We start from the raw sequence: 25,412 nt of genomic DNA, 5'->3' as shown, positions 1-25,412 counted from the left end.
AGGTCCAACTGATTCGTTTATTATACTGAGATTTCAAAAGGATCTGGATTTACAGGAAAGGATAAACTTATGGAAATTGCATGTAAAGGATTTTGAACTGATACATGAAAGAAGAAACTACAGCTTATGCATTTTGGCACTTTTTAAAAAATAATGCAGAGAGCATGTCTCTACAGTGAGCTGGATGCAGAAAATAATTTCCAGAGTTTATCAAATTCTAGATCACAGATTTTTATGGAATAAATGAATATTTCTCACTGGCAGAAATGCGTTGATTGTAATGGGTCCAATTCTGATTAATAACTAAATATTTGAGCCTAGTCACAATGATTTAAATCCATGATCTTCATGGTCTGAAACTGCAGCTTCTAATATTTTTCCATAAAGGGAGGTGGTGCCCAGTGTGATTTGACTCCCTAATGAAAAGGAGCTCGATTGTTTCCTGGACTCGTGGCTGCCCTGAGCACGGGACTCTCAACCAAGCAGCTGGCTGGACTGCTCTCCCCTCAGCACAGCTGCCTTGATCACTTCAAATTCACGTGAGGAAGCTACGTGGTAACCACAGCTATTGATTTCAGAAGCACAGCTCCAACTCCAGAAGGGACAGTGCCAGGCACAATCTTTTAAAGCAGCTGCCACCAGGTCATTTTGCCACTTCAAGCCTCTGTGAACTTCACCCCTGTATCCTATTCACCCAAGGAGACTGGTAAGCAGTTCCTCACATGGCCCAGCAAAAGGTCTGTGTTGTACTTAGTGGAAGGGAAGCCTTTCATTTGCACAAAGCACTGATCGGTTGTGCATGCACCCTTGCCACACCTCTTTCTGGTCATGTAGGCAAGCTATTCAGATCCGTTTCCCAGTCAGCTGGCTGCTGGTGTTGCAACATGATTCCCAGTGAGAAGCTTCTCTTAAGTAGGCTGTTTATTTGGTTTGCTTTTGATTACCCTATGCTGGATTTTTCTCATTTGTAGAGTGTGTCAAGTTGGTGAGAGGAGGCAGCAGCAGCAGCAGCAGCAGCAATAGCAAGAGTGGTAACACATTGGGAGGTGTAGCAGCAGAGTGTTGGAGAGGCAATGAGAAATAGTGAAAGAGTTACTCTCCACTCTTCTGTCTGAATAGGACAGAAGGCTGCGAAAGAGCTCCTGGGAGGTGCCAACTTCTAAGGGCCAAGAGTCTAGTCCAAAACCTGTGACAGTGGCAAGTACTTGTTGCTGCTGCGACTGTTCCCCACTGAAGGCGGTAGTAACTGCGACAGGGGGTTAAAGCCCAAAGCAATAGGCTTGAGTTTGGAGTAGGTGTCCGACAGCTCTTAGGGCTCGGAGCGCTAAACCTCTGCCCCTGGTAATCCAGCCGTGGGCACTCAGGGGCCCGTGAAGGACAGTAATAGAAAAGCCGCTCTTGGCCAATGCGCGTGGTCCCTCTGAGTGGCACAGACGCACCGAGCCAGCTACGTGTCCACATACTCTGTGATGCTGTTTGAATGCTTGTTCTTCTAACCCTGTCTCTCTACTTCTGAAACTGCCCTTACAATCCTTACATGTTCCGTTCCCTTTATAATGTTTTTCTATCTCTACATTTCAGTCTGGAAATTTGTTATTGACGATGCGTTCCTTGCCCTACAAGCTCTCAGTTCTGTGGCAGGCTAAAGAAAAAGTGTTGCTTTTCAATTTGTCCAACTTTTAAGGATGATGGCTATGAGCTCCAGGCTCCTTGAACGCCATAGCTAAACCCATTTTTAACTTTCCTTGTTTGTGACCTGCAAATCAAAGTTTCATGCTAAATCTGAAGAATGTTTGTGCCTTTCTTTTTGGCGATAGATCATCTGCCACTGATGTAAATTTTTATAACTAGCAATAAAAAGGCCACAGACCATTTTATATATCATACTGCTGCCGTTTTGAATCTGTGGTACCTCTTTTCCTTGCTGTGCCTGGTTTTATATCCATCAGCCACAAATTTGAAATGTACAACTGAACATAAATTACATGGATATTTTAAATGTATGTGTGTATCTTTGTAATGTAGATCAGGTTTTACCATTTTATTATGAAATATATATTCGAAAGTATGCCTAAAACATACACATACAACTTAGAGGATAATCATAAAATCATTTCATGTGTGATCACCCACATTTGGACACACAAAGCTATTATTTAGAAGCCTCTCATATGTCATTAAATAACAATGAAAACAGTGTAAATTCTTGCTTTGGGGGACAATCTTCTAGTTTATCCATGAATTATGTTAAGTATTTAACTAGTTAATTTTTTAAAAATGTTTTTATTCGATATAATTTATTTACATTTCAAATGATTTCCCCTTTTCTAGCCCCCCACTCCCCAAAAGTCCCGTAAGCCCCCTTCTCTTCCCCTGTCCTCCCACCCACCCCTTCCCACTTCCCCGTTCTGGTTTTGCCAAATACTGTTTCACTGAGTCTTTCCAGAACCAGGGGCCACTCCTCCTTTCTTCTTGTACCTCATTTGATGTGTGGATTATGTTTTGGGTATTCCAGTTTTCTAGGTTAATAACCACTTATTAGTGAGTGCATACCATGATTCACCTTTTGAGTCTGGGTTACCTCACTTATTAACTAGTTAATTTAAGTTAACTATCTATCTATCTGTGTGTGTGTGTGTGTGTGTGTAAATTTGACTTGTATTTTATTTAATATTATCAGGAATAGATTATCTAATTTTTCCAATAAATTTGTGCCTGAATGGGGATATGCAAGTTTTCTATCAAATCTATTAATATGGTAAATTAAATTAATTAATTCCCTGATATTGCTAACTTATAATCTTAGAATAAATACCATTTGGCCATTGTCTTGCATTTATTGCCATACTAATGACTGAAATTTACTAATATTTCTTGAGCATTTGCTTCAACATTACAATGTTTTGGTAAATATTTTATTTTTTGTGTGGTAACTTTATGAAACTTTATATTTTATGCTCTCAAGCACAAAAATCTCAATAAAGGAGCAGTACTTTTTATGATAAGAATACGGAAAGCTGCTTTTTTATTTTGTATCAATTTTAATATCATTGACATTACTTGATGTTTGGAACATGGTACTCTCTCCTTGTGAAACAACTTGGTTTTAATGGTAATGTAAGAGTTAATTCATTGATCACTTCCCTTTTCTATCTAAAAAAAACACATTCTGTTTAAATGTTTCTTTTTAGTGGATCAATACTGGAAATTTGTGATTTCTCAGAAATCATTGCTGATAGGAGTGTAAACCTGGGCATCCACTACAAAAATCATCATGGAGGTTCTTAAATATCCAGTAAAGCCACCATATCTCTAGCTCTACCACTGTTGGCTATTAACCCAAAGAAACTGACATATCATAGAGAAACTTGAACACCAGCAGTAATGGCTGCATTATTCATGATATCCAAAAAAAGGAACTAGCCAGATACCTAGCAACAGAGTCATGGATGAAGAAGATGGGGTGCATCTGTCCAGGGCAATTTCATGCAGCCATAAAGAAAAGTGAAATGGTGACAAATGGATGCCACCAGAAATCATTATGCTAAGAGAATAAACGGGTACGTCTTTGCATATGTTTATAAGCATGTATACTTAAGATGAGATAGTATTCTCTGATTTCTGGTTTAAGTGTTTTCTGTTGATTGTACCATGTAGGGCTTCATTTTTCTTTTTAGAATTTTCTGTACTGTTGATTTGTAGCCTCCCTTAAAATAAAGATTTTTCAAAATTTCTAGTTGGAAGAGAATGCTTTTCATTTTTCGTTTAATTTCCGTTGAGCTTTGCTGTTGTCCTTAGTCCTTTAAGACAGAGTCTTATGGAATCCAAGCTGGCCTCAAACTACTATACATCTGAGAGTGACCTTGAACTTTTGATCCTCTTGTTTCTCAACTGTGTTTGGATTACAGAAGTATGCCATCACACCAACTATTGCTACATTTTCCTAATTTAGTTGTACCATAACCAGAAAATGTTGGTTGGTTTGATCTTCCTCCTTGAGATGGATAGTTTCCTGTTATTTGCTGGGTGATCAACTTTTATGAATATCAGTATTCATAATCTGTATAACTTAAACGTGTGTCTGAATGCTGTGAATGAATATATATGCACAGAAGCCCTGATTTATTTACTCTGCTTTCTATATCACTGCTTATATGTTTTCTCTGTGATCTTCCATAGTGTTCCAATGGTACACACTAGTCTGCATCTATCTGCTGCCTCATGAAATCAGACAGCATGTTACTGTGCACATAAATATAGATAGAGCTTTGCTGTCAGTCTGTTCTATTCTTTCCTGATTGGAGTTATGGAGGGTGTGTGTGTGTGTGTGTGTGTGTGTGTGTATACCTTATTTTAAGTTAAGGATATCATCTGTACTTTTTTTGGTATGACATTTCAAACTTCATTTCCTTTTTCTTTCTGTGTAACTTGATATAACTGTGTCTTTCTTTATTTTCAGCACATCCTGATCACTTTGCTTAAGACATACCTCTTCACTATGGCATGGAGTTTTGCTAGTAGCCAAAAAAGGAGACTTTTTCTCTTGAATGAGAAGGTGAAACACTTTTATTGACATCCTTTATGTGGTTGGTGGGCACTTATATTCTGTTTTCTGAATTATTCGCTCAATACAGTGCATTTGCTGTGAGTTTTCGATATATGACCATTCTATGTTCTTCATATAAATGACTCCAAGCTTTAGGAAGCTTTTTACTTATTGGTTGCATTTATGTTAATGATTTCCATAAAGACTTATCCTCTTTTTCTCCAGCTTGTATTTTTACCATTTTGGGTTACTGCTTTTAGATGATATCCTTTAGTTTTTCCTATATTCTGAGTAGCCAAGTCACTAAACTCTAGCACTAACAGTTTCCATCCAGGAAAACAAGGCCAGTGTTTTAGGTGGTGTTCTTGGCTGTTCTTGAAGCTTGCCCTTTAAGCATTGTCAAAGGAACTCAATCCTTCTCTGGGAGAGACCCTTAAAGACAAATACTTTGGCTGGGACATAGGAACAGGGAGTCAGTAAAACCACAGACACCCCAGAGCCCCAACTTTTATCCCAATGAGATTCTGAGAAGAGATAGAGGCAAGTTTCATTATCATTATAGATGATATGTGCTACACAATACCCTGTTCACACTGGAGTCTACAAAACAGGACTGGGTGTAATGACCATACATTAATCATGGCATACTAAGTATCTTCACAAAGACAGGATTCGATCTGGAAAATTTGTTGTTAGGGAATTTTCCATGCATAGAAAAGTCAGTAGCCTCATTGGAGGAGGCTCAGGTCCTTAGGCTGGAAGTTCAGAGAGCTCCACTATAACGACAGGAAAATCCTCCCTTCGTTCTGAAACAGGGAAGCCAGGACAACTATTGCCACCTCTGTCCTCAGCCCTTCCAGCCAGGTGGTCGCCAAATAGGATGAGACCTCTCCCCTCCAGTCACATGGCTGAACATAGACACTCTTCATTTCAGAAGAAGACAATTGACATTTTCTTTTGTTTTGATTTAGGGAAATTGCATTGTTTTGGTAGTTGTTTTGGAAAAACAACTCCTATAAGCTAATTTTGTAGTTTGTATTCTTGAAGAAAAAAGAAACCTGCTGGCTGGTGATGGTACTTATTTCATCCTAGCACTCAGAAGGCATAGGTAGGCAGATCTCTGAGTTCAGGGCCAGCCTGATTTACAGAGTTAACCACGCTAACATGCCCTCTCCGGAAAACACACATATATACTATGCTCATGTCATGTTCATTTAACATGTCCACCTCACCCTGTCACATGGTGGGAATGCAGGCAGGTCTGAGGACAATTGCCACATCCAGAATTTATTTACCCCTTTTTAAAAAAAGAAATTCTGGACATTAAGCCCTGCTCTATAGTTCCCTAGGACCTGAGATTTATGTGTGACACTGACAGGTAAAGCAGTGCCAGCATTGTCTTCCCGCCACTTTATAAAATCGCTTTATTTTGATTTCTGGATTATGCTATGAGAGTTTCAAACATCTAACCTAAAGCTGCGTGGGATTGGAGGGAACCTCCTCAGGAAGCAGGGGCACCTTGCCCCATGAGGCTCCCTTGACCTGATTCTGTACCCTCCATGACAGTTGTTACATTAAGATCTGCGCTGCTCCTCATGAAGGACATGTACATACTACATGTCATATACATTTAACATGTCCATCCCACAACAGAACACGGAGCCAACTCCTTCAGAGGTGTGAGATGTGCTTTGCTGTCCTATGAATGCAGTAATCCACAGTCCCTCTTATGACAAAGAGCACACTTATAAAGATGTTCATAGGGTGAGCTAAAGGGATGGTTGAGTGGTTAATAGCATTCACTGCCCTCCCAGAAATCACACCATGGCATTACCATCTATAATGGAATCCGATGTCCTTTTCAGTCATGCAGATACATGTGCAAATAGAGCACTCATAAAAATAAATAAATCTTTTAAATGTTCAAAGGGTTAAGAAGTGCACTTTAAAGCTATGGAGATGTAAGATTTGCTTCTATTGGAGGCACATATGCCTACAGGAGCATCAAACTCAAACCTTGGGCCTTAATAATGTGCTATAGTCAAAGGATTCTTTCTAAACCATGTCCATAGCTTTCTCATCAGCACATAGACTATAAACTGATGCATATTTTAGATCAGCTGGCTATGAGATGAGTTTATAAATGCTGCATAGGTTTGTTTTTTTCTTTCTTTACTCATTCTGGTTTGTGGTTTTTCTAACAAATTCATGCTGTTTTTAAGCACAAAAAGAACTTTGCTCAGTTTGAGCTTCCCTTCCCTGGTGTGACCTTGTGACCTGTGTTGTTGTAGGACGGTGACATCACTATTGCATTCTCATGGGATGTATATATTGCCCTCAGGTGGTTGTGTCTTTTCAGGGTTTGAGGGATGCTTCACTTTGCTAGTTTTCCAGAACGTGGGAAGCCTACGAGGCAGAAAGGCTTTCACTGCAGTTGACTAGAGGCTCTTACCCTCCATGCCACTCTGGAGGCATCCTGCCAAGCTGCATTACCGTCTGCGCTGTGTGCAGAAAGGAAGCTTTCTTTGTATTAAAAAAAAAAACACAAAGAATGGGTAAAGGGTTCGAATGGACATTTATTCAGAGATGACATACAAATGGCTGATATATGAAAATTGTGTAAGCATCAATAGTCACTGGGAACATGCTAATCAGAACCACACTAAGACCCTCATTCGGTGGTTAGGATCCCAAAATAAGACAATAAAACGTGTCAATGAACAAGTGGAAGAATGGGTTTCCTGTACTGCTCGAGGCTGTGTGATCATTGTGGAACATTAGAAATGCTGTAGCTTCATTAGGTGACATTCCTCATAGATACAGATCCAAGGGAATTAGAATAATGAAGGAACAACAATGCGTAAGCTCACTGCACTGTTATTTATAGGAGTCAAGATGTGGAGATGACTTACATGTATGTCCATGAGTGAGCAGATAGGAAATCATACCATATATGCAATGAGGCCTTAATTAGCCTTTAGAAAGAAGGGAACTGGGCCATGCTGAACATAGGAGACATTATACTGAATAAATTATCAATTCAAGGAGAACAAGTACCGTACAGCTTCACTTACATGAAGCTCTGAAATCGTTAACCCACAGAATCAGAGGAAGTTCATTTGGTGGGGACTGGGGGAGAAAGAAATGGATTTCTAGTAACAGTTTTAAAGCTGCAGACAGACACCAATGTGAGCAAGTTCTAGAGACCTGCTAGCCAATGTTAACAATATTCTGTTGTGCTCCTGAAATTTTGCTTAAAATGTAGATCTCATGTTGTGTTCTTGTCATGACAAAGAATCTTTAAAAATGTAAATACAAAAGTACTGTGTTCCACTGTAGGCCATCCATTGAGTGACTGATTGAAGTATTCATCTTTTCATCTTGCTAAATTGCCCCCCCCCCACCTTTTTTTGATGTCAAAACCAGAATGTGTAGGTTCTGGGATTAGAATGGTGTATACCTGACTGATTTCTGAATGTTACTTCTGGAGTGATTGGTTCAGTAATTACTGTTCGGGGCTTTTCCACACCAGCACCACACTTTAATTCTGTTCCCATCTCCCAGAAAGTCAACTTGCCTTTTCAGATAAGAATACAAATCACTTTGCTATCTGTAAGTTGGGCCAAGTCGGCTCCACTGTTTAAATTCCTATTCTTCCTGCTCACACCAACAGTGGTGAGCTTCAAAGACTGCATGCCATGGGCATCACATCGTTAGTGATTCCTGCATCTCCTATGCTTATGCTATTTATTTTTGTTGGTTTTAACATCTGCCTCAAATGTGGCAGGAATATATCTATTCAAAGGGAAGACCTTTAATGGCTGTCTTCCCTTGTAAGAAGACTGACTATGAAAAACCCTTGCCCACATTGTTTGGCTTCTTTGAAGCACCCACAAGAGCTGTAGACTCCTGAGACAGTACGAATGTGTGCTTTTCCGAATGATAGCGCTTTCTTGAAGTTTCCTGATCAGTTTGGAATCTATGACCTGCAACCAAAATGTGTGGTGTTTTCAGCAACAGAGTTTTATCATGTAGTTACTGTAGGTAACTGTGGAGACATTCCATGTCTTTGACTGCAATATTAGTTTACTAGCCCATGACTCCTGGAAGTAATATTGTCCACCTATGTGTGGTAATCTGGTCTGACCTCACTTTTAAGTAGTATTTTGAAACCAGCTTGCTAACTAGTGGGTTTCCATAGGCTTTTCCATAAGTTACAGTAGGTGAGCTTAACCTGCTCACGCTATTGTCCTCCTCCGTCCCCACCTGCCCCATGCTGCTTGATTCTTTCACCCTCAGTATGGCAACATCCTATGACCTCAAAATAAGCCTGGAGATGGAAAAAACCTGGATTCTGGAAGCCAAGCTAAATTTTAGTACTATACTGCATTTGTAGTTGGAATTCACCAAGAGGGAGGAGAATAGAGTAGGCTCTCATATGTTCAAACCCATATGTTAGTTGTAACACCATCCTTTAAACATACATGGACTACAGATGAAAAGGCAAATGGGAATAGATTGACTACGTCAGGGTTTTCTTTTCCTTAACGGACAACCCTGAATTCTGTAAAAACTGTATATTGGCTCCCTATACAAATGACTCAATTCTGTGGCAAGTCTGCTTTAATGCTCATACTTGACAATTACTCAGAATTGTATGGAGAACAACGTGAAATACAACCTGATACTTACTGGAAACTATTAAGCAATTTGAAGTTTGAAAATGTTGAAACAAAGTGCTACCTCTTTGGTATCAGTTCCTTCTTTCAGAATAAAAGGGATTGCCACTTCAATTGCATAAAGGACTAATCCCTGCCATTTTTTAATCCCCAGTTTTTAGTTCATAGCACATTAGACAGTGGCAACATGTCTGGACAAATCCATGCATGCTATAAAGTGGACGGCTGCCTGGGGTTCAGGGGGCCATCACTGGACCCAACAATGATACTCCTGTCCAGCCTGGGTTTAGGGTTTTTTGTCCTGTTCCTTGGCCCTCTAGGATAAAGTAATTTCTTGTTTATGAGGGCAAAATGGGGAAAACAGGGTGAGAGGCTTACAAAGACATTAATAGACATGATAACATAGAAATGGCAAATCTCACAGGGCCCCACCATTAGACAAAAAACTACAGGAATCTAATAAATGCTGAGAACAGAAGTAGTCTTTCCCAAGGATCAGTCCCTTAATTGATCATCCAATAGCAAGTGGTCAACCTTGAAGTCATATACACTTAAGCAATACAAAACAGACTCAGTAGGTTGTATTTACATACTTATGGATACACACACACACACACTCACAGAAGAAACAATAACTATTAAGGAAAAAGAAGCAATGAATATGAGGGGGAGAGGCTGAAAGAAGAAGAAGGGGTTAAATGTTATATTTTAATTTTTTTAAAACACAGAAAACAAAATAATCACTTGTTATCTCCACCAGTTTTTTCAAAGAAACCAATGCCATTTATACCTGAAACTACAACAGAAAGGTTAACATGTAAGGACACTGGGTTATCTGCATACTTTCTTTCCTGTTTTTTTTTTCATGCCTACAAGTTTGTTTGCTGTCAAAGATAATGGAATTTTTGTTTTCCTGACCAGATCTTACTAAGCTGTAAGATCTCACAAGCCTCTCGGGTCATGGAATGGATCCTTTCTCCCTTAATCTAGAAACCACATTTTTATTATAAATCTCCAATACATCTGTCATATAAACCCTGTTCCTTTTTTCATTTTATAACAAATGCTTTCACGTTATAACAAATAACAAACAAAATTTCCATCTAACACCACAACTACATGGTGAACCATGGACTAAGTGCAGGCGATGATTTCGACAGGGCACAACTTGAGAGAGTACCTTCCTTCCCACTCACAGTACAAGTTCTGCTTCTCAGAAAACCTCCCAAGGCCAGGGTGACAATGGAGAGTAATGAGTCTTTGGGAGATTTCTCCCCACCCACACTCCATTTCTTTTTAAACTTTTTATTAGCATATATTACCTTCATACTCTAGTGAAAGAGCCCAATCCACCACCAGCCACCCCATTCCATTTTCCTGTGGGTAGAAATGAGCTGAGCCCAGCTTACTCTCAGCCACACAACTGGGAAGTGGTTGTGGGGGGGCATGCCTCAAACCACAATGGTATATAATGCCAACGCTGTCTATACCGCTGCCTGTGGTACACAGCTGCATACTTCATTTTATCAAGAGAAGGACAACAATGTTCATTGTTGTTGGGTTTCTCTGTAGCTTTTCCAAGTCAACTCAATCTTTAAATATTACAGTCACCATTTGATTTCTTTTGACTTTGCCTCTGGTTCTAGTACTATTGCTTTTTGATGGGATATGATATGACAGACAACTTATGACAATGTTTGGTTTGCTTGTTTTGGCTTGGATGTTTTGGTCTTTCAAGACAGAGTTTCTGTGTACAGCCTTGGCTGTCCTAGAGCTAGCTCTGTAGACCACGATGGCCCCAAACTCCAGAGGTTCTCCTACCTCTGCCTCCCCAACATTGGGATCAAAGGTGTGGACTACCACTGCCCAGCAACAGTGCTATTGTTGGAAGGAAGAATTCATCACCTCAGTGTACATGGGCTTGCTGGTAACTCAATGGACTAGCCATTGAGGAGAATGTGGCTTTTAAGTTTCCCTTTATAAAATGAGCATACCTTCTCTCTTGTCCACTTTCACTGAAACTATGTGAGAAACTCAAGAGACCCTTCTAACGGAGCCTGTGTCATGTGTTGAATCAGGATAGGCATGAATAATAGCTAGTATTCATATGTAACCCAAATATAACACACTTTGTAAGCTCACAGATAAGGAAGTTGTTGTGAACTTAATCTTTTTTCCTCTTCCTTCCTGACATTAGAGGTGCCAAAAATATACATGTGCTTGTCCTTTTTCTGTCTTCGCTTGTCACATCTTTGTTTCCTAGAAATTTTACTTTCTACCATTCAGAGGCTGCTTTTACTATCTATGCTTTGTGTTTACTTTTGATTCTTGCTCATATTTTCTATTTTTAACAAATCACTCTAGAAAAGTGTCTGCTTCAGTACACTTTTGCATCACATAGTTTTGCAAAACTCAAGAACCGAGCTCCCCAAATGCACTTGCTTCTTAAATCAACAAGTACTAAGGGAAAGCTGTTAAGTGGATTAAAAGTGAATTTGTTCTTAAATATTATGTTCTCAATATCAGAAAGAGGAAAAAACCAATCATACACATATATGTACATTTTTGCAAGTATTGGATATCAGTATGAGTGAGATTTCTTTAACTGTTCATGGAAGCATCTTCCATTCTGTATTAGACTTCTAATAAATGCATACTCATGCATTTTATATATATATATATATGCATACACATATATATATATACATATATATTTGGTGAGAATTCAGTTCATTTACATAATATGGATAACATGTTATTATATACACACAGAGGGAGATAGATACATAGAATGACAGATGATAGATAGCTTGATAAAGAAAATTCTGCCCAAACAACCATGCCAATGAGCTTAACATTTCTCTCACTTAAGAAAGAAACATGTTCACTAGTGAGCTGCATGCTGTTTGAGTGGAATTTTTAGATAACTGACAGGAAAACTAGAAAGATGACCTTCGGAGCTATGATTAGAGATAACAACAAGCCTAAGTATTCTATCAAGGAAATACAGGGGAAATGTGGGAAATTCCGCTTCCAGCAAGTGTCCTGTGAGGATAAATCTTGTAAATTGAAGCAGTGCTCCCTATCTGAGCCTATGATATTTGATAGAATAGTGTCAAATATAAGTTGTGAAAGGAATCCATAGAACAATGAACCTTCATGTATACATTAAGAACAACAAAGCACTTGAGTATGTAGAGAAGTGTGATGGAAGATGTCTCACTCTTCTTATCATATCAGAACTGTCCTTATTTTTTTAGAGTAACAAAAGCACAGCAATTCTGAAACACTTCCTTTTGTTGGGTTGGTTTGGTTGTTTTCTGCTTTTGAGACTAGCATGGCTGGCCTGGAACTCACTACTTAGACTTGGTCCTGAACTCACAGAAATCTGCCGGCTTTTGCATATTGAATATTGGGATTCAAGCTGTAAAAAACCATGCTGACTCCAAAACATCTCTTAAATGTTGGCTGTCAGTTTGGGTCAGCAGTATAAAACACACAGCTTTTGCAATTTAAGCAATCTGTCTGTATTGATTCTACAGGGTTCTGTACACTTTTTGGTTCTTTAGACCTTCTAGAACAAATTAAGTTATGATGCAAATATTCTGACAAATGTGTGGATTTCCAGATAATGCTGTAAATCTACTTGTACTGTTTTTATATTAGAGAGGCTCCCCTCTGTGCATGTGTGTATTATAGTTTGAGTGTGATGTGTTCTCCATAGTCTTGTGTCCTTTTAGTGTTTATTGCTTGGTCCCTAGCTTCTTACATTCTTGTGAAGACTAGAGCCTTTAAGAGGTAGACCTGAGTAGCAGAATCAGGTCCCTGGGAGTTCGTCATTGAAGATTGTAGCACTACTAATTGTAATCAGACACTCTCTGTTCTAGCACCACCACGTGAACAAGCTGCTGCTACCCACACTCCAGCAGCCGGACCTTCCCGATCATGATAGACTCAACTCTTCCTAAGCCCATGCACCAAAATTAATCTTTCCTTTCTTGTTTCTGTCAGGCACTTGGTCACAGTGATTCAAAAATGCACATACTTTTTTTTTATCATTTGCCTATGTGTAAGGATACAAAACTGATAGTATTTCACGCAAAAAAAAGAGATTCAAAAATATTTTTCTAAGTAGGGTAATATGAATTGACCTTCATAGTTAGATGGCTAGTTAACATAGTTCCCCTTTAAGAGACCAGAAAGACATTTGCTACCTCCAAACATATAGGCAGTTAGTTAAGTTCCTGTGGAACCATTTCTAATTCCTAGAGATATTACTTGGAAAAGAGAGCCCTCTCTTGATATCTTGGTTGGAACCCTTATTTCTTCTAAATGCTCCCCTGGTAGAGTTGTGCTTACTTACTACAACATCCCATTATTTTATCTTCTCAGAATTGAGATAACCAAGAAAAGATGCATATATCTGCAAATATAGCGTTCTACTTTTCATTCCCCCCTCCCATTAGATGCTGATCTCCTTTTGACCCCCAAATTGCCTATTATTATTAATTTTTGCTGTCTTGCTGCATTCAGAGCAAACCTTTATATATTTGTATTGAAGTATCTCATTAAACTTTCATCATAATACCTTGTAAAATGTTTCCCACTCAAATACATGCTTTGAACTGCTTGTCTGGCAGTTCCTTCTGACAGACAGCCCCTCTTTGTTTTAAATATAAGTAGATTCCCTTCAGGTTCCCTACAGTGATGGTGTTATGGGCTGAATTGTGTCTCCTCCATACTAACAGGCTGACACTTTAACTTCTGGTATTCAGAATGTGATTGTAGTGCTTAAGACAGGGAGTTTTAAAGATGACTGTGGTGATTCAGGTTGAATAGATTGGGTTTTAAGTCAGTGTTGTAAGTGTCTTCATAAGAAAGAGCTCTTAGAACACAGACATTACTGCAAGAGAAGAGCATGGGAAACAGAGAAGGCAGCCAGCCATAACCCAAGCAGGAGCTTATATATATAAAGATATTGCTTAACTCATTTAAGAAATCAGCTGAAACAATCCATTCCTAATGATATAATATTCTCTACATATATTGTATTTCTTTTCTTTGCACAGAAGACCTCAAAGGTTGCCTTATTTATCTCTGTTTTCTCCAATTGCATGAGGAAGTCTTGCAAACCCACAGTCTGACCACACCTTGGTCTCAGCCTTTCAACTCCAGATTTGTGAGATGCCAAATTGCTGTGGCTTAAGTTTCTCAGTATACAGAAACTAATATAACAGTCCAGAATAAAGTTGTCATAGACTATAACAGATGCATTTGCACTCAATGTCATGACCTACAATAGAACTGAACATGTGAGCCTATCTTCACGTGCTAGTTCAAAAATCTGAAGCAGAGATAGTAAGCAAATTCATCTATATTTTCTTCTTTTGTTTGTGTTTGTGGTGCAGCCCTTTGACAATGATAAATCTCTAAGCATAAGAAAACCTGCCTAAGAGAAGCAAAAATGCAAACCACTGAATGAGGAAAGCCTGGTTTTAACAAGTGTGGTGGTTTGAAAGAGAATGGTCCCAAAAGCTCATGTATTTGAACTCATGATCCTTGGTCAGTAGCCCTATTTGGAGAGGTTATGAGATCTTTAGAAAGTAGATCCTTACTCAGGGAAATATATCACCAAAGGCAGGTTCTGAGAGTTTATCACTGGTAATGCAGCAATTAGAGATTTAGCATCTCACAGTGTTGGAGGCTAGTAGACAGAGACCACAGTAGAGAAGGACTAATGCTCTTCTAAGACATTTCTTCTTGACTTGAGGCTGATCACATCCTCATTCTACCTTGCAGGGGCTTCTCTTTGGGTAACATGTTTCCTAAACTCCTGTCCTGTAGTCTTGTCCCTCTGCCAGTTCACTCTTCTGCTTCTTGTGTAAAGGAAGTGATCAGTTACCTTCCTGCTCTGGTTCCCGGGGCCATGTTTATCTCACAATTACAGACAGTCCCTCTGGAATTACACACCAAAACACACTATTTCTTATGCAAGTTGCTTCTGCTATATTCTTTTTATTCCATCACAGCAACAGAAGTAATCAATACATGAGGGATGTCCCAGTACATCACACACACACACACACACACACAAACACTCTCTCTCTCTCTCTCTCTCTCTCTCTCTCTCTCTCTCTCTCTCATAGAACAAGAACAGGACTAGAAACACTCAAGTCACAATCAAGTTAATGCTGATTTCTAACACTGAAAGGAGGTTTCCTTTTCATTCTCAGAGGAAGCATCATACAAAACCAGAGAAATGAACAGAATTAAACATCAGCATCTACACAACTAGATTTTCCTCTTCATGATACATGAATATTATTCATTATATTTGGTCAGTGTGGTGTGTTCCAGAAAAAAAGAATATATTTGACTGTGAAGGTATTATTCATTTCTGAATTTGAATGTAATTTATTAACTGTCCCTGACTTAAGAACATACCAAATTAAAGTAACAATTTGAAATCTCATCTCTGGAGCAAAACAACTACATTGAAAAAACAAAAATATTTATTCACACTTACAACAAGCCAATTTAATCTCAATGGCCAGTTAAACAATGCCAAGCGTATGGACATTGACTTGGAAGATGATAATAATATAATAATACAATTTTCATAGAAATGATGATAACTGGCCTTTAATAAATGCTGCTAGAACCTATCACTATAGTTTTATAGAGCCCATTTAATCCTCACCATTGCCCCAGAGATGGTTTTTTCGTTCATTCTCAAGATGAAGAAATTGCTTTTCTGAGAAAAACAAGTAGTCTCTGTCTTCACAGCTAGGACAGGAGGAAATGGCGCCACCTTCTGAGATGCACTGAGAAGTTAGAGAGATAATAAAATATAAGACAGGAAACAATAGCTTAGGGCTGTTTGTTGGCTTAAATCAAAAGTTTTCAGTAAGAATTAACTGGCTAGCCTTGAGAATTCTAGAAAATAAAAACATTAGGAAAATACCCTTTTTTTTCCACATAAAGAGTTTTGTGAATTTGCTTCTCTGGCAGTGAGAAGATGAGAGAGAGAGAGAGAGAGAGAGAGAGAGAGAGAGAGAGAGAGAGAGAGAGAGAGAGAGAGAGAGAGAGAGAGAGAGAGTTTAGAAATTTCAGACACATAGAAACCTGGGAGAGACTATGAAAATCAATGACATAAACCTACTATTACACCTTTGTGAGACCCTCAGCTACTGCAAGTTACTGGAGACCCTACAGTCACTGCAGGCGCTACCCAGGGCTGATCTCTAGCCTGAATAGCTAAAACACACGTACTTTAAAGCACAGTGGCCTTGAGAGCATAAGAACTCTTACCTGAAGCAATGGGATACACCAAGTGCTCCAAGTTCTGTTTATCACTCCACTGGACTGACTGCAGGAGGGACACTGAGCAGAGAACTTCCAGGGAGATGCGACATGGCGCACGGACCCTTCCATGGCTCTACCGCCAGGTGGCGGATTCTTCTCTTGCCCTCTTCTTGAATCCCGATCAGACGTGCATGCCATGCTCCTGCTCGTCTGTGCCCTTTCCCTATTTCCTTTCCTCAGATGCGCATCTCAGTGAAATCTTTGTATGATCAGTCCGGTCAGCCACCTGCAACTCAGAGGATCTACATCTATTTTACTAAAAAAATTCAAATGTTTTGGAAGCTTGTGTAATAAACACAGCATGTTTGCAGCGTTACCAAATTCTTAAGAGGTTCTCATACGTTTATACTTTTTTCTCACATATTGGTACTTCTTTAAACTGGCTGCTATTAGGTTCAGAGTCGTTCATGAGATCACTGATCAGTCCTAGCCCTGGTCCACAGAATACTTTCCTATCAACCTAGAGTGTCTCCCATCTGGAAGTTCTCATCGGAAGCGTTCCTTCCTGCTCTGGTTCTTTGCACCAGACTGTCCTACTGATCTTCAAGTCTCATTACTGTCTCTTCTACAGGGAAACTTACCATCCACGTTTCACCCTAGCTTTAACAAATAACAAATATGTTGTTATTGCTGTAAATCGTTATGACATATTTAATCTTTTCTTCTTCCTCTATGGTATAATCTCAATGGAAGCTTTGGTTTTGTAATGGTCTTATAATGTCTGGTTCCCTAATAGTGACTCAATAAACACTTGTCTGACAAATGGACACATTCAATATTATTCGGAATATAAAGATGAAAAGTATCATGGAAGTTTAAGAGAGGTTAAAAATGAGTCTGAAAAGAAAAAAAAAACTCGCTTTAGCTTTCTCAAACTGTGACTTTATAGCCAAGTATAGGCTTTCAAATGTTACTTTTCCTCCAAGTGGAAAGATTTGGAGGAAGGACTCGGCCAAGAAAAATCATAGTAGAGATAGAAGCAGAATCAGAAATGTCAAAGAGACTTCTATATTGTTCAAGCACCCATAATACATGACTTCAGTAACAAGCCATCATTTTAGGAGAGCACACAAAGAAAGGACAATATGTCTTTGTACTTTCTGGGAAAATGGAGAGATAATGGGATAATGGAAATTAAAGCCCCAGAGGCAGCTCAATTGGTAAAGTACTTACAGCACAAACAGAAGCCTTGAGTTCAGTAATCAACACTCACACAAAAACTCAGTTGTGGTGCTGAATGCTCCTATTCCCAGTGTTTGGGAGGCGACCCAGCCAAGACCTTGGTGTTTGCTGGCCAGACATCCTAACTGGATTGGCAAGCTTCAGACCAACTAAGAGAACATGTTTCAAAAACCAAGGTGTACAGAACCTGAGGATTCTTCCAGAATTTGACCTTGTACCTCCACATTTATGGACCCCCAAAGCTTTCCCAGCATACACCTATACAGCCACAAACACAAGCATACATTCATACCCTGCTCCCCGGCCACACACAGAGGACCTATAGACTGTGAACCTTCCTTTGAAGGGGGAAGCATTATGTTTAAATGACAAGTTAACTTTCTTCACACACTATGAATCTGGGTTTGAATGGATTTTAAATTTGAAAGTTTTAAATGATTAGACTTTCTGACTTGTGTGCCAGCACTGTTTTTATGCTTTCTTTGTCTCAGGGGCTTTTCAGGCCAACTGACATGTTTGGAGCTTGACCTGAACTAAAAATCAAATAGAAATTATTAAAAAAAAAAAAAACCAACAAGGTTGTTGTCATCCCCCAGTTTTTCTATCTCTTGAACCACATATTATCCAAACCTCTAATCCTAGTACTAGACCTTCAGGCCACACTACTCAGAGAGGTCAGGCTCATTGCCAGCACATGGTGACATATCCCCAAGGGAGCTGGGTCATTGCCAGATGGATAAATACAACCTGCTATTTCGCTGGCAAAAGAAAATCAACAAAATTTGGAGCTGTCATGAATAGAGTACTCAGAAATTATGGGGACTTGGGCCAAGCTTGATGTCAACAGGGAATACGGAGATCATAACCCAGATATCTCAGCTGGCATCAGCCACCTTCAATAAGAACCAGTAGTTTAAATAGTTCCTCAACTCTATACATGAACTTTTAAACTCCAGAGAGGAACTACAGCAGGAGACAGCAGAAACTTTTAGAGCTAGCTCCAAGATGCTAATCTATGGTACAACTACCAAGTTTGTGCAAGGGATAGTAGATGATGGTTATTCTGCTTGATAACACATCTGTAAATCCTCATGCCTAGCTCAGAGCTCTCTACCAGGACTTGACATGAAAAAGGAATATGATGATGATGATGATGATGACGACGACGATGACAACGATGATGATGATGATAGTAATAGAGGCTGATTACAAAGGTCATATTATTATGACATTATTATGTCAGCAAACATAACATCTATGAAGATTAAGTTTTGAGGAAAAGGTCTACAAAATCCTGAATGTTGAAACTAGCTGTTCTCAGCATTCTTTTTCCTGACTACTACATGCTACTGTTTAGTTTTTTAATAAATATAAACTACCCTGTGGTAGAGAATAGAGTTAACATTCCTCACTGGACACCTGGAATATAGTCTGCAAAGTATCCACATCTTCATTCTTCTGTGGTCTCAAACAGAAGTCTGGCAAGCAGGAAAAGAAATAACTTTGTTATTGTATTTTATATTTATAACGTATAAAAATGTTGCTGTGTAATTTATATGATTTAGCTCTTTTATGACCAGGGGCTCACTGAAGTAGAAAATATACCTAACATTGTTTCATCCCATCCTTTACATTCTGTTTAGTTTCACAGACGTCAGATAGAATCACAGATTTTGCAGTGGAAGAGACAGTCACGGGTTCTAGTCCCTGTGAGGGTCTGAAAGCACTGCTCATTTGTGACCTTAGGTAAACCTAGTGATCAGCTCAGTCTTCAGTTGGTTGTCTTTTGAGTATCAAAGTAAAGTTTGTTCCATTCCCAGCTCTAAAACTTGATGGTAACTCAGTCTGATATGTGATACCCAGGGAAGACCTACACAGCTCTATGCACAAGTTAATGGGCCAATCTGTTGAGAGTTTGAACAATCACAATGGCAGTGGAATGTGGTCAGGGAAGGCTAGACTTCTAAGGATCAGAAAAGAACAGGACTCTATTGGGAGTTTCACTAGAGGCTATTTATGTTACATTCTGCCAACAAACTGACTTACATTATGCCTGCCTCTTGAAGTTTTAATTACTCTGAATTTAAAGGCTATGCATTAAGTTGTTAAGTATAGAACATTTCAAGCCGACATAATATTAAGGCTGTAGCAGGGTTATTACCCATTGTCTTTAATTCTGTTACAGTGGCAAAAGAACTATATAACATGAGTACTATAACAGATAGCAGTGGTTGAATGGATGAAGGTGCCTGTCACCTGTTTTGGATTCCCAGGACCCAGAATGTAAAACGGGAAACTGACTCCTACAAATTGTCCTCTGAACTCACCATGCAAGCCTTGAAAAGATCAACTGAACAATAACCTTGTTAGGCCTACAAAAGTGCTCTGGAATCAGGTAACTTGCTTCGCCTTCCTTATTTCTAGGTGTGTGTGTGTGTGTGTGTGTGTGTGTACAAAAGGGCATTTGTACACACATACACACACAGACATTTTATGTTGTAAAATTTTCATTTCATTAATTATAGACTATACACATAAATAAAAGTTAGCTATGCTCTAAAATTTTAAACATGTTGTAAAAAAAGTCTATTTCATTTATTATAGACTATCATACATTTAATAAGGATATCCTTATCTAGAACTTCTCAATTTATATTTGCTCTGATAGTCTAGTGAGTATAGAAAGAATTCCAAACTCAACTACATGCCTTACAAAAATTAATATTCAATTAAGGGTATCTAATAGATTATACATGTATGTAGGTGTCTTTGTGTGTGTATGTGTTATGTGTGTATATGTGTATGTGTGTGTTATGTGTGTAGTGTGTGAATGTGTGTGTATGTTAATGTGTGTATGCATATGCATGATTGTGTGTGTGTGTGTGTGTGTGTGTGTGTTTTGTGTTTGGGTCTTCCAACTTATCTCTAATTGTTCTAGCTCTCCTCTTACAACTTTAAAGAATTAAAGGACATATGGCTCCAGTATTTTCTGAGTTATACTGAGTGAAATTCTCTACCCTCCCCCAACAATTTCAGCTAAGTTCCAACCTGCTTTGTCTGTAATTTTAAATTCACTCACATGCTGCATATTTGAAATAACTTTTGGCTTTGCCTTTTGGTCTCTCACTGCAGAGTTGGAACAGTAGTTAGCAATAGCCGGGCCACGGTCTGAGTGGAATTCCCATTTGAAATTTCCACTGCTAAACAAATTAATCTATTACTTTTCAATTCGGCCATAATACGGTTCTCAGGGCACAGGTAAACATAGCTGTGTTCTTTCAGAGTATAGCACTAATTGCCTCTATCTCAGTTCCAAATGGAGTACTCGTTCCCCTTGGAAACATGAGCTAGGCATCCAATGTTTCTGTTTCTGTTGAAATTCTTGTCTTCTAAGCTTCCAACTGAACAGTTCTATTATGCTCTGCTTACAACATCATAGAGTTTTTCCTGCCTCAAATTCCAATCTCTCCCACAATCTTTTAGCAAACTAGCTCCAAATGCTTACAACCACATGGTTAGCTTCTCACATCTACAAACCACATTTCTCATGAACACGTAAGGAAGGAAAGGTTTATTTTTGGCTCGCAAATCACTGATGTGGCCCATCATTGCAACTAATATTGCAGCCATAGTCTAAAGCAGCTGGTCTTATTGTACCACAGAGACAAAGAGCAAAAAGAGATCAATACTGGTTTTCAGCCAAATTTCTCCCTTGTATTCTGCCTGAGAATAGTTCCATTCATGTAGAGGGGGTGTCTTTTTACCTCAACTAATCTAATGTAGAAACCTCAGACACATGTTCAGATGTTTGTTTCTATGGTGGTTCTTAATCCCACCAAGTTGAGAATGTTAATCATTCATTATACCAGACATGTGTGCTAGAAAGGGTAAGTTATATGCCCCAGAACTTAAGAATGAGAAATAAGAGATGAGAAGTTGCCAAAATAAGAAGAAAAGGTAAAGCTTGGAAGGATAATGGGGTTGTTAAAGTCCTTTCTTGTGCTCAGAGTCTGGCCTCAGAATGTGTGACTTGCCACCTGTAACTAGAGGAAGACACTATCAAAAGATACCTTGAGAACAGTGGAAAGAAATACAAAAAGATCAACCAAACGATAACTTTGTTGGGCCTGCAAAAGTGCTCTGGAATCAGACAACTTGCTTTGCCTTCCTTATTTCTAGGTGAAGATTAAACAGATTTTTCTATTATGTTTACATAGATAAGATTATCCTGAAATTTAAAAAAGAAAGGAAGAAAGGTGTCTGAACAGGTGTTAAGCAGGGGTGCCATTAATAAGTCCACGAAGCACTTACCTCCTGGTGAAGGATCAAGCAAGATCCTATGGGCAAGGTGACTAAGGCCCAGCTGCTGTCCTTGTCACTTGAGAGTAAAGAGAACAAGTGAGCAGGATCACTCCTCTTGGCAGTGATCCAGAGCCAAGGCAGCTGTTGCTTATCAAGAGCACACCAAAGTTTATTGTGGTGCTGTGTCAATGCATGTGCATATATATTAAGAGTGCCCAGTCTACAGTTCCAAAGTAGTAACACATCCTTCCCAGAAGATCTCAAAAACATTTCCTGAGCTTTCTGGTGAGTGAATCTGCTCCTCAGGAACTCCCTTTCTCCAAAGAGCTAGAACTGAGGTCAGGAAGCTGATGTTCCTCCCCATGTGCTCCCTTGCCATTACACATCGTCCTGTCCACTCCTTCTTGGCTACACCAGAGCTCAGAGACACACGTTCTTTCCCTTTGTCTTCCAGCTCCAGGACGCTGACTTTCTACAGCATGAAACCTACACTATGTTTCCTTTTCATCCTCATCTTCCTTCTCCCACTGATGGTCCCAGGGAAAACGGAGTACTCCTTAGACTCTTTGGTGGATCAAAAGATCAAAGAAGCTCTCAAGCACCAAGGTAAGAGATGGGGCAAGGAAAGGCTGAGCTTAATGCTACTTATGCCACCTATTCCTAAACCTTTTCTTCATCTCTCTCCCTTTCCAAGATCCCAGCCTCTAATTAGTCCTCTGGCATCCCACTTTCCTGTTGGGGGATTCTTCATGGTATCCTACTCCTTTTTTGAGCTCTTGATCAAAAGCTGGTTTCTTGATGAGGAAGAACAAGGAGAGTGGTAGGTGTAGCGCAGGAACACTTTATGTCAAGTATAAATCATAGCCTTTACATTTTACAGCCAATTTATGAGCTAAGAATAACTATTACTTTCATTTCACAAATTAAGAAATTAGCTTTGTGGTCTGGAGAGGTGGTTAGGCAGGTAAAGGCACTGGCTGCTCTTCCAGAGGACATGGGTTGAAGCCTGGCACCTACTTGTCGGCTTGTAAACATGTGTGACTCCTGCCACAGAGGATCTGATGCCCTGTTCTGGCTATCAAGGCATGTACGTGAAGCACAGATATATATGTAGGCAAAATACCTATGCACATAAAACTTTTTTTTAAAGATATTATACTTTAAGCCCTCTTCCGTGACTTGCGGGGAGTGGGGACCCAGAAAAGGGGAAATCATTTGCAATGTAAATTAAAAAAATAAAATTAAAAAAAGATATTATACTTTAAAAGTGTGTAGCTTGAGTTTGAAAAATAGCAACTCTAAGATGCAAGAGGACTTTGAAGGAGGTTGTGAGAGAGAAAATGGGCAGTACTCCCTATTCTTTACAACTCAAGCACCCTCTCTTGACAGAGTCTAAGACAATCTACTGCACTAGTGTCACGACTTCTGGCAGACTGGCCTCCTGTCCTGCTGGTGAGTAACTCCACACAGAATTTGTATGCAAGATGCCCTATGTTCTTATCCATCAATATTCGAATAATGAATTATTTTCCTAGATCAAAAATTTTACTGCCATAGAGGTGAGCCATGGTCCCTGGAGCCCAATTGTCTCTTTCTGATATTCAGTTCCTTTAAGGATGCTACCGAGAGAACTTGAGTTTCTGGTTTTCCTTTCCTTTATTTCCATTGTACTCTTGTATGTTACCTATTTGCTTCTTGTCTGAGTATGGATATGTCCCTATTTCCTTTACAATCTAGTTCCTAGTCCTACAGGGTAGGGAGTCAAGGTGAATTTTCCATCCATTGAATGACACTGAAACGCCAAGTATTTTTGTTTAAGTGATTTTTGTTTAATGAGCTTAAGTGACTTTTTTGCCTTGAAGATAATTCCCAAAATTGAATTGGTTTTACCTAAGCCCATGTCTCCACATGAGCTTCCTAGAGAGAACAGCTAGGGTCTCATCATCTCTTACAGTACAAGGGCACTGATATCTGTGTCTCACATGACCTTGCAGGGACGGTTGTCACTGGATGTGCCTGTGGCTATGGGTGTGGATCTTGGGATATCCAGAATGAAAATACTTGCCACTGCCAGTGCTCAGTCATGGACTGGGCCACCGCCCGCTGCTGCAAAATAGCTTAAGAATGAGGAGGTTGAGAAACTGATTTTAAAATGATGAGCATAATGAAACCATGGTCTCTACCAGGAAACCTGACTCATTGTCTTCATAATGTATCCATATCACTAAATAAGTCTTCTTGAATAATAAAGACAGATCTGTACCTGTGTATTATGTCTTTAATGTTATTTCTCCTAGCTTTGAGTGTCTGATGTCATAAAGTATTTTCAGTATCTCAGGGGACTACCGCTCAGTACAGCACGTAAGATAGGTGGTGAAGAAAGACAGGAGAAGTATGGCGAAACACACTGACCCTCTGGTTCTTCTACTTCCTCATGATCTACCAAATAATACTGAACTTGTTGTTGGCATGAAATATAGTAAAATAAAATGTCATGCTTTTATAGAACTTACCAACAGAAACAGTGAATCCCAAGCCATGTGCAGGAAGACTTTGCAAGATGCAGGCAGAAAGGGAAATGTAAAACAATTTGTAACTTCTTACAATGTGTATGTACTCTTTCCAACTTTCTTGCCTGAGAAGGCTTTCTGACAAGGTAATCTCTCTGTCATAGTTAGCCATAGGTACCACAGCCCCCACCTACTATAAAGTCTTGATATAGTGAATCTTCCCAAGTATAAAAATTTACAGAATTTCAAACTAAGAAATAATTTTATTTTTAAATTTTTTTATGAATCATTCTATGCATTTACATCTCAACTGATATCCTACTTCCTGATTATCCCTCCACAAACCTCTAATCCCACATCTGTCCTCTCCTTCCTCCTCTTTGCCTCTATGAGAGTGCTCCCCCACCCACCTACCCTCTCCTGCCCCACTGTTTCAGCATCCTCCTGTGCTGGGACATCCAACTGCCACAGGACCAAGGGCCTCCCCTTCCATTGATGTCAGGCAGGTCTATCCTCTGCTACATAGGTATCTGGAGCCAGGGATCCCTCCCTGTACACTCCTTGGTTGGTGGTCTAGTACTGGGGAGCACTGGGTGGTCTGGCCTACCAATCTATCAGACCTTCAAATAAGACATAATACCAATATTCTTCAAACTATTCCACAAAATAGAAAGAGAAGGAACATTATCCAATTAATTCTATGAAGCCACAATTACTTTGATACCTAAACCACACGAAGACCCAGCAAAGAAGGAGAACTTCAGACCAATTTCCCTTTTGAATATTGATGCAAAAGTACTCAATAAAATTCTTGCAAACCAAATCCAC

General features: G+C 39.3%; 1 protein-coding gene across 2 annotated transcripts; it reads left to right on the top strand.

Moving 5' to 3' along the window:
• Positions 1-581: 581 nt before the first annotated feature.
• On the top strand, positions 582-24,342 carry LOC127665974 (resistin-like beta). Of its 2 annotated transcripts, none has more exons than XM_052158617.1 (4): positions 582-706; positions 22,529-22,680; positions 23,464-23,526; positions 24,069-24,342. In XM_052158617.1, the coding sequence occupies exons 2-4, from the start codon at positions 22,554-22,556 to the stop codon at positions 24,194-24,196; spliced, it is 318 nt and encodes a 105-aa protein (XP_052014577.1). In that variant the 5' UTR covers positions 582-706; positions 22,529-22,553; the 3' UTR covers positions 24,197-24,342. The 2 variants fall into 2 exon arrangements, with proteins under 2 accessions (XP_052014577.1, XP_052014576.1); XM_052158616.1 differs by lacking the exon at positions 582-706 and adding an exon at positions 20,019-20,167.
• The last annotated feature ends 1,070 nt before the right edge of the window (positions 24,343-25,412 follow it).

Source organism: Apodemus sylvaticus, chromosome 15 (genome assembly GCF_947179515.1).
Source record: "Apodemus sylvaticus chromosome 15, mApoSyl1.1, whole genome shotgun sequence".
In the NCBI taxonomy this organism is placed as follows: Eukaryota; Metazoa; Chordata; class Mammalia; order Rodentia; family Muridae; genus Apodemus; species Apodemus sylvaticus.
The sequence above is the reverse complement of the archived record's forward strand: the minus strand, read 5'-3'. Positions and strand labels throughout refer to the sequence as shown.

Bases quoted from the DNA above. Each gene is read 5' to 3' on its own strand.
- LOC127665974 (XM_052158617.1), top strand. From the start codon at position 22,554: ATGAAACCTACACTATGTTTCCTTTTCATCCTCATCTTCCTTCTCCCA. The intron at 22,681-23,463 runs GTAAGAGATGGG...CTCTCTTGACAG, and splicing joins AGAAGCTCTCAAGCACCAAG to AGTCTAAGACAATCTACTGC. The intron at 23,527-24,068 runs GTGAGTAACTCC...ATGACCTTGCAG, and splicing joins ACTGGCCTCCTGTCCTGCTG to GGACGGTTGTCACTGGATGT.